General features: G+C 42.3%; 1 protein-coding gene across 1 annotated transcript; it reads left to right on the forward strand.

Moving 5' to 3' along the window:
• Window positions 1–539: 539 nt before the first annotated feature.
• On the forward strand, window positions 540–4,550 carry LOC104504596 (OX-2 membrane glycoprotein-like). Its single transcript, XM_010150838.1, has 4 exons — window positions 540–615; window positions 1,424–1,750; window positions 2,397–2,663; window positions 4,441–4,550. The coding sequence occupies exons 1-4, from the start codon at window positions 558–560 to the stop codon at window positions 4,548–4,550; spliced, it is 762 nt and encodes a 253-aa protein (XP_010149140.1). The 5' UTR covers window positions 540–557.
• Window positions 4,551–9,976: the final 5,426 nt, after the last annotated feature.

Consider the following 9,976-nt stretch of genomic DNA (forward strand, 5'->3'; position numbering starts at 1 on the left):
TCAGTTGTACTGTGGCATTATTAACCGACTGAGGGAACAAGAAACAGGTCAAAAGCTGGCCACTGAGGAAAGCAGTTACACAACCTTAATTTTGACCCTTTCCCACCTTGGAAATATATTTGTGCGTAGCAGGGGCAGTATGCCCCATGCCCCAAAAGTTTCCTGATACATGCAATTTTGGACAGATGGGGAGTCCCGAAGTCCTCAGTGAAGTTGTTTTCAATTTATCCCGTGATCCTACAAACTAACCCTACCTCTCTCCCAGTGCCACAGCTAGTCCTGGACAACCGACAACCTGTACATCACATTTCTGGTGGATTAATGCCTTTCTAACTTTCATTGTACAACTCTTTTTCCCTCCTTGACCAGAGCACTTTCTTTGTTGTATCATGAGACCTGTCAAAACTCACTGTCTGCCCCCAGAACTATGTTTTTCTCGCATGGCAAAGCTACTATTAATGTTTGCACCCCAGAGATGTGAGATCACCGGATGATGATTTGTTGTTGAGTTGTGCATCATTCCCTTTCTTCAGGTGAAGCAGATTTTCCTGTCCAAAATGACTGTCCGAGCTCTGGTTTTGTGTCTGGCTTGTGCTGGGCTTGGAAAGGCAAATGGTAAGTTGCATTTCCTGAAATTTGCCTGAAAATGTTTGGGTAACTGGTTTCTCATTCCTGAGGCTTCTGCAGTCAAAGAGGCTGAAGTCCTCTGAAGTCCATTTCACCAAAATGAGTGAAATACAGGTGGTTGGTGCTATTTGACATACGTTAGATAGCTGAGGCATAGACATGGAGCAGATTGATGTGACCCAAGACCTGGAGCAGCATTTTGAGATGGGAGGGACATGCAGCATCCCACATCTACAATGACACTGGACACAGTTATTCACCAGAGTTCACAACTTCCTGTAGTGGATACTTCCCTCAGGACTAAATCTCTCTTCTTCTTTCCCTTCCTCTCGAATGCACTGCAAACTCTGAAGCTATATAGTCCAGAAATTTTCTTTAGCCCATTTTGCTGCTCAGCTTTCTGAGAATGGTTTGGTATGCACTTCCCTTGTGCATTCAATCTTCCTCTAGATTTTTGGAGACAAAAGTTGTCTTTGCTGAGAATAGGAAGGCATGAGCTGATTTAATAAAAATGAAATGGGAAGCCTTCAGGGATGGGTACGGAAATAGGGTATGTCTATTCTCTTTTAAACATTTCAGAAGAAAGCCAGAGCCTCAGCCAGTATAAATCAGCGTAACTTCATTTATTTATAGGAGGATGCAGGAGAAATACATCGTCTTTCTACGGTTTTCCCCCACCAAAAAGTAATTGATGGAATTGTTGTGTCTGTGGGCAACCCGGGCCTTAGAATCAGCATTATGCTTCTGAATATGTGTGCGATGTGCCCATTTCACTAACTATTTCATGTTGCTGCAGTGGTTCCACAGGCTGATCGCAAAAATGTGAAGGTGGGTGACAGTGTGACTCTCGGCTGCCTCCTGACAGAATCCAAGGAGGTTCTGCAAGTGACATGGCAAAAAGACTCTGAAAAATCACTCAGTAATATAGCTACAGTCAGTAACAGGAGTGGATTGAAGATTCACAAGCCCTATCAAGACCGAATGAATTTCACGAAGCTGGCGTTCAATGAGACGAGCATCACTTTCTGGACCACTAGAATGGATGATTCAGGATGTTACATATGTCTCTTCAATACTTACCCTTTGGGCTCCTTCTCGGCACGTACCTGCTTGAGTGTCTTCGGTGAGGTTCTCTGCAGGGTTATGTCTCTAGTGGAAAAAGAGGTGTTTTCTCAACCACAGCATTTCTTTAAGTGGACTTGGCGACTGCAGTGCCAGGAGCATCCCTTGGTGAAACATGGTGTAGAGCAAGATGCTGTGGAGTCATACGCAAGCCTGTTGTGCTGGCTTTGTCTCTGAGCTCTCCTTGTTTGTTACTCTGTGAGTAGCAACTAAAAAACAAGGAATGGGATCTTTCTTTGTAAGCCCCCGAGCAGTCCCACCTGGAACTTGGGCAAACCAACCTTGCCTGTTGCGGTTTCTACTTGGTGCCAGGTACAGCCCCAGTGCTGTGAGCTGCTCTGCCAAACCCTGCTGTTGATAGGGAATTTGGCGATAGGAGACCAGCACGGAAATGGTTGTACTTAAACAGATTCTGTGAAAACCTGGGATTTCAGGTTGGGTGAAACCTTTGAGGTGTACAACTCCGGTATAAGGGTACAGAATCATGGGGAAGACCTGACCCAGTGAATTCTTCTTGCATTCTTGTGCTGTGGGGCTCGGTGCAAATTTAGTAAGCTTTACTCTGATTGGTAGTGTTTAAACTGTTGTTACTGTCTATGACCAGGTGCTCATTGTGGTGATGGATTGTCTCGTTTGTGTGTTGGAAGGTCTCAATGCATCTGTCCATTACAACATTTCCGAAGGTCATTTGATAGCTGTCTGTAACGCTGTTGGCCTCCCAGAGCCCACCGTCACCTGGAACAACTTGTTCAATTCTACACCTACGCAGGAGATGATCAGACACACCAACGGGGTGGTGTCCATCACCAGTAAGCTGGAGATCTACAACAGTCGGAGCGTCAGTGCGCAGGACTTGACCTGCAGAGTAAGCAACGAGAATGAAAAAATGGAATTGCCTGTGAAAATAAAAGGAGGTAGGTGAACAGTACAAGCTACTTGATTGCGTTCTCCTGGCTTCCATGTTTTGCAATAGCATATTTGGATAAGAATCTGCTGGGAGGAGGAGGGAGTGAAATGTGTCTGTGCCAAGTAAGAAGAAAGGAAATCTTACTTTGTGTTCACTGCCGTCTTTGAGACAGTAACAGATCTGGGCCCTCTCCAAGAGGGAGGAAAAAAGCCAAAGTAGTCAGCTAGGGAGCTGTAGATTTTAGAGGCACCATGCATTTTGCAGCGAGTCGAACTTCAGTTTTCACACAGGCCTTCATAGTTTCTTTGGCACTCCAAAGACACATATAAACGTTTGTCATCTGATGTATGTCTAGATGAAGTAAAATCGCCCAGTGAACTGGAAGCTTTTAAATTAATAACAAACTATCTCTGAACAACGATTAACCAAACGTTTCAGTTAAACTTACTACGTGTTTTGGTACAGTTGACCCATGGGTTACGTGTTAGTTTCTCGGACATTTTTGCTAGGACACATGTGCATTGCAGTAGTAGTCAGGGAGGCAGAGTATTTTCAGGAAGACAGGAAGGTGGTCAGTAATGTAACTTCTGAATACGTTGTAGTGATAATCTATTTCTTCTTCCAACTTTCTGTTCTGCTGGAAAGACTTTCACCCCAGATGGGAAGCAGAAACGTTAAAAGCTGAAGTACCATTCTCGGTTCACACAGGAACATTGACTTAGGTGATTTAAAATTCACCTGTCTCCAAATCCAGAGACTTAAAAGGAAAACCACTTGGAAATTAGGAAGATAGGAAAAGCAGCTTGGGACTGTGTGTTAATTGTCAAATTATGTGCTCAAGAAGTGATTTTTATAGGAATAGTAGTAGAGAATAAGATCTGATTTTTAAAATCTCTAAAAGTTCATAAACAAATTAGCTCTTAATTCTGAGTGACACTAATTGAAAAGGCATAATAAATATTTTTGTCTTGTCTCAAGCTCAATATTCTTTTGTTTTGGCCTTTTAAAAAGGAAATGTGTATCTCTGAAGGCAGGAAACTAAGACTGTTGTTATTCCTTGTGAGGAGAATGAAAAATCACCTCATAGCTCGTTGCTTTGGTAGTCTTACATTTTAGAGAAATAAGAATTTCAATGAATAGTTCAACCTAGCTTTATTCAAAGACATGGCAGTTGAGGTTTGACTCAAATTTTAATTCAGAAGGTTTTCCACCTAACCTCAGTGAGCATTGAAATGAGCCTTCGTTTTGATTAATGGCAATGAAATGGATTGGCCAACGTCTAACCCGAAAGGAGGGAGTCTGACGCTCACATGTTGGGTAAAGATACTTCCCATGCATCAAAATGTAGCCTGTCTTCTTTTCCAAAAGTTAATTTAGCTTTTGCAACAGTGATAAGTGTTCAATAATAAAAAGAATGGCTTTTATTTTACAAACCAAGAGCTCAAATTCTGGATGAACAAGGAAACTCTTCAGTAAGTGTCAGGACTTGTACATAAGCAGAACTTCATACACATGCCAACTACCGCATCAGGTCTGGGAAGGACAGTTTTCTTTGCCATGGACGCACATGAGCGTGTCTCTTCTTCGTAAAACGTTTTCTGTGGGCAAGTAGGTTTGGCTTTGAAGATACACACGTTCGCTCATATAACAGCAATAACTTCCACAATCTCGATGAGGAACCGTTGTCATTAATCAGACAACCTCTTGGCTTTTTCTGCTCTTTTTTTTTCTATATAAACTAGCGTAGTTTGATGGGGGGTTTTTTTGTGATTTTGTTTTCACAGATGAGGGTTCCTCCTTGATTTGGCTGACAGTTCCCGTGGGGATTTTGGTTGTCATAGTTCTGATTCTGATCACGCTGTGCTGGAGGAAGAGGATGTGCAGGAGAGGTTGAAGTGGTGAGTCACCGGTGCATCAAAACCAACAGTTTTCATAGAGCCCATAATAAGGCCTGGTCATCTGCAGAGGAGAAGGAGATTTTGTTGAGATACCATTAGTCTATGAGACTGTCATACTGCACAAGTAAGCTTTATGATAATGTGTTTCCAGTTACTAGAGGCTGCCTCAGTTTCATGTAATTTTAAGAGCTGTTTTCCCACTGCTACTGCCAAGAGACCATCAAGATTACAGATTGTAAGTGGAGGATCCAAGCAGAGCAGGACATGCTGCTCATGGCTGGCTTTCAGGGAGGAGTCTCAGCAGAAGTCATTCACACTGGTCTTTCACATTTTCATGGAGCACCACAGAAGTGTCGAGTGGACGTATGTCCAGAGAATTTGTGGCAGAAGAGGTGTGTTGGAGAGAAAACCACTCGTGCAGAGTGAAGTGCCCTCAAGTGAAGCGCTTCCTCTGGTCACAGTACCTTATTTATATTTTTAAGACCAACAGTGTAATACAATGGAGAAGTGTGCTCAAACGTGGCATTTGAGTCTGCTTCCTAAGGATGAATTAAGGAGGAATTGCAGTCAGTGGGATGACCTTGTATGTGTGATGACCTGATCATGGATCAACTCTGCTTTCTAGTCTTAATTGCCAATAACAGAATGAAAGGGAAAATTTAGAAGAGGGGGAAGGCCTTAGACTTCAGTAATCACAGAAATTTGATGGTCATTGGTAGTTTCACTCTTGTTTAACTAAATCAGAATTATGTGCCTGGCTTTAAATTCTGCTAGAATGTAGAAATGCAAGCACACATTAACTCAGTTCCTGAATATTTAGATACTTGCTTCCTCAAGATGATATAAGGCAAGGAAGTTTTTTCAGGTGTATCAGACCTGTCTACTGTGAACTTAAGACTTAAAGCATCTACTGTTAAGAGGGGTTCATCTATTAGTAAATCTGCTATTGCCAGAGACACAAAAATCTACACCAAGAAGAAAGAGAACCAAACACTTTTCACAATCGAGAATTTACATTTGGGATGTAAAATATAGGCGAGTTTTCCGTTTATCCTATGAACAATTCAGAAGAGAAAAATTCTGCTAAATTTTCAGACCAACATGCAAGTTAAAGGGCAAAAGGTTGGTTCTTAATTTCTTTTTTTTAAAGGATCAGAAGAAAAAGTGAAATGCTTGAAAGAAAGATGTATGTAACTTTATTCTAGAGCAACTGTTCCCAACACAAATGGACTTAAACGAAGCAGACCTTGAAGGAGAGACCTTGGGGCAGAGGTGACCTGGCAGGCGTCTCGGATCACCTGCTAGAGCGGATCAGAGAGTGACCAGGCAAAGAGAATGCTAGGAAGTGCAGGTGCTGCCTTGCAAAGTTTCAGAGCCCCTTAATTGCATGCCAGATGAGGAGAACTGCACTGAGATGAACTGGTGCCTGAAGCAGGAACAGTCAGTGAAACATTGCTTGACAGGGGCTAGGTGGTTCATGTTTAGACTCGGCTGAGGATGTTAAGATACCTTGTGCCGTGATATCCTGGCCCTTGGATATTAGTGGATCCCCAGACTGTGGCAATAGCTTGTAAGAGGACCATCACCAGCAGGCGGTACAGTTAGCTTCAGAGCAGGTTTCCTGTGCCCGGCTCTACACGCTTGGTACCAGGCTTTGAGCCTTCAAGCGATTTCACGCATCTTTGTGCCTTGTCATGGGTCGTGCAAGACACGATTTCTCGCTGTGGAGACACTGCAGTGATGTGCAACAACAGAACCTATGCGTTACTTTGGAAACTTTGGATAGAGCCCCTTCCCTCTGCCTTGTAAGGAAAGCATAAGACAAAGGCAAGCATAAGATGTTTAAACTCAAAGCAGCGTGCCCCTTCTTCCTTATGGCTCAGAGCCTGAAGCCCCCCTGGGTCATCAAGGGAAGCAGCGTCTCACGTCCCACTGCCTGGGAGGGGGTTTGGATTCCTGGCCCCTCGCGCATGCCAGCATCTCGCAGGGTTGAGACTTCATGTAAATGCCCCTTCACCTTTCCCAAAAGGATATAAAGGGCAGCATGATTGATTTTGTTTGGTTTTGTAAGTACGGGTATGTACTCTCTTGGGTAGCTTATGCCTGTTGTGACATGGGAAGCTTTAGAAATGGCCAAATAGCATACTTACGTTTTGAAAGCTATAAAAACAGGACAAAAAATTCTTGGAGCTTGTTACTGAATAAGTATGATGTAACCTCAGAAAACTGAGCGCAGTTAGGTGAACCTGGGAGAAAACTTGCAGTCATAGAAGAAGAGACTAGATCAGATTAAAAAATCCGTTTTGCAGAAAGCACCAACGTAGCTGTGCATTTCTCCTGTTTGGAAATGGAAACATTCCATTTTTCCTTCAATGGAAATTTTACGAACTTAGATTAAGCAGCATTAAAGTCTGTTTCAAGATGTTTGTGTCCGAATACAGCCAAGTAACTATTTCAGAGAGGTGCTGAACCTCCATGTACCTCAAATGTTACGCAAGTGCTATAAACCAGATTGAAAATACCTCTTTGTCACCAGCTAGAGATGGCTTAATACCCTGAATAGGAATTTAAGACACCCTGGTTATTATTTTTTGAAGTTTGGAAGTTACTACAAATATTACAGATTCAGGTCTGCTAAGTTGCAAAGAGCAACTTGGCTGATCAGCTGTATTAGGTAGGTATCAGAAATCTAAATTTTGATGTCCAAAGATGTCCTGAAAGCTTGGGAAATGTGGAAGTCTCGTGCAGGAGATTTTAGTTACTTGGGAAACTTTACAAGAACAAGTAGTTGCGCACACTTTCCATTGCTTTGTTTATAGTAAAGATAGGAAATATTTCTGGAAGAGCCATTATAGCACTATCCCCTAGTGTTTATTCAGTTTGGGGAAGGCTGTGTTCCTAACCTTTGGCTTAAAAATTCTGGCAATTTTTATTTTATCTCTGTAACTTGGCTTGTTTCATCAGTGGATTTGCTTTGACATGCAGCTGGGTTTTTTTAATAGTGAGAGACTGGGTTGTTCAGAGCACATAGTAGCGTCAGTTTTAGGAAGACTTTTCAAAATATTTTGTCCTGAAGTGACAGCTAAACACCAGCCTTTCAGAAAATAAACTCAGGACATAACTTAGTCTTCCATGGGGCAGATGGATGTAACACACCCTGCTCACAGAGGAATGAGTCTCTGGCTGTCATGTCCCAGCTGGGGAAGCTCATTTTATAATCAACTTGCTTTTATCTCAAGTGTGGCTTTTTTGTGAGTAGGAGATGATATTGGTCCTGTTTTGAATACCCAAATATAGCAAAAATATGCTGTTGTATAAGTGAAAGTTGTTTTGCTTAAAATAGCCTTATTCCTTTACCCTTAACACTATGCCAAAAAAAACCCAAAACCAACTCAACCCCAGATTTCCCGCAGACATAAATATTTTGCAACCCAAGTGAGAAAGCGTGGGTGCTCTTCCCAAGCTTTCCAGCTCCGTGCAATGAAAACAGGTAAGCACTGAATTATGGAAACCTCGGACAGAGCACCCATGTGTGGTACTTAGTGGCTGGCTGGGGTTAAACCACGACAGCACGTTTCTATCCCATGCATCATATCTGTGCTCATATTTAATTATGAAACAATTTCCAGTCCTTCATTCTCCTTTTCATTCCAACAGCAGGGCTTTATGCATAACAGGAAAATGAAATGGCTGGCAGCCGAAAAGGAGAAAAGTAGCACTCCTGTGATACATGAATAGTTGCCTTGCTGTTTCAATTTGCCACTGAATTCCTTGGCAAGAATTATTTATGTGCTCTGTTCTGATATGTTTTTCCTTTGCAGAATACTTTGGCTGTATGCAGCAATTAGATAAGGCGATGGAAACCTGTTTCTTACTCTTCTGTATGAAAATTAAGGATGCCGTGTATTTTATTATATTTTTTCAAAGACCCATAAAGGTATTGTCATAAATTGGGTCTCCAGAGTCAGAATGACATTCTGAAACATCAAACTATTTCCATATTCAGTATTCCCTATCTCACTGTCATATTCTGAATTCTGTAATGTGCGGTTTCCATAACTAAAAAGGTATTTGGTTTAGTAGTATGTACATAGTAGGTTTTTTAAAATATACATAATACTGTCTTCAGATCAACTTTTTTCAAAATCTGAAATACTGTTTGGACAGGTGTCGATGGCTGTACTTCAATGAAAACCAAGAGCAGTAATCACCGATTCATTCGTTATTGTATTAGTAGGAAATGGACAATGCCCTTTTCTTTCTTTTATCTTTTCAAATCGTTCTTATTGCATGCAAATAGATTAATACTAATCCTGAAAGTCTGTCATGCCCTTCTCCATTTCTCTCGTTTGGAAATGCTTTCTTTTTTTTCTTTTTTTTTTTTTTCTTTTTCATTTAAATGTGCAGTAAGGAATGGTCCAGTTACTTTAAAGGTACCCTATTCAATTTTCAGAAGATAGAAGCAGGTGAATCTCAAGCCAGGCTTGCATTGCGGGTGAGGGCATGGGGTGCTTGGTGCAGACGTAGACTGGATGGCTGCGGTCAGCACAGGGCTGGCTGCTGGTGCTGGGCGTCCTGAGCCGTGCCATCCCAAGCCATGCCATGACATGACCGCTGCTGCAGCGTTCACCTGCAGGCAGGAACAGCTTTTCAGCTGATCTTTCCAAATTTCTGCCATACAAGTTATGGTAGGATGTGTGAGTTTCATCCTGATGTGTGCGTCCGGGTTTCAGAGGAGGGCTGGCTGTTGTTGAAAGCGATAGGGAAAGGCAGAATACCCATCAAGCTGGCTTAAGGAAGGCATGCTGCCATGTGTCCCCACAGAGTGCTTGGGATGGTAGTAGGGCAAAGGCGAGGAGTCTCTTTAACCACATCTCTTCACTGCAATCGGAGCTGTACAGCGGTCTAGGATAATTTCAGGCTGGAAAGACACTCTCTGGGGAGGGGGAGACAAACCCTAGCAGTTGCCTGTTACAGAGTACTGTAAGCTGGACTGATTTTTAAATCTTGGTGATTGAAATCAGAAGGCAAGCAGCTTTGATTTAAATCTTCCAATGTAATTCTCTGTTCTGCTTCTGTTTTTATTAGTTTCCTTAAATATAAATGTTTGTTATCATGGTTATACTCTAAGAACTGCGGGTTTTCCTTCAGTGATTGTGAAGCAAAATTCACATGTTAATTGGTATCTTGTGTAATATAAGCAACCAGGGGTTTATAACGTCATTTTCAGTAGTGTACTTCCCTCTACACTGATGTTGTCTTTTGACAACTCCTGCCAGGCAGGCTCATCTCACTTCCTCCCAAGGTGGAACTGTGAGCCAGTGTGTGCCTTTCTGCTGGTAGTAAATGGCTTTGAACGGGGTGTTGGCAAGCTAGGTAGTTTATCCCTACCCAAGGAGAAAACGCTGTTGCATAGTGCATA

The sequence above is a fragment of the Eurypyga helias genome, unplaced genomic scaffold, assembly GCF_000690775.1.
Source record: "Eurypyga helias isolate BGI_N326 unplaced genomic scaffold, ASM69077v1 Scaffold48254, whole genome shotgun sequence".
In the NCBI taxonomy this organism is placed as follows: domain Eukaryota; kingdom Metazoa; phylum Chordata; class Aves; order Eurypygiformes; family Eurypygidae; genus Eurypyga; species Eurypyga helias.

What these genes read in the sequence shown, in the direction of transcription:
- LOC104504596 (XM_010150838.1), top strand. Translation starts at nt 558, where the DNA reads ATGACTGTCCGAGCTCTGGTTTTGTGTCTGGCTTGTGCTGGGCTTGGA. An exon ending in TACCTGCTTGAGTGTCTTCG is followed by an intron (nt 1,751 to 2,396) that starts GTGAGGTTCTCT and finishes GTGTGTTGGAAG; the next exon opens with GTCTCAATGCATCTGTCCAT. An exon ending in GCCTGTGAAAATAAAAGGAG is followed by an intron (nt 2,664 to 4,440) that starts GTAGGTGAACAG and finishes TTGTTTTCACAG; the next exon opens with ATGAGGGTTCCTCCTTGATT.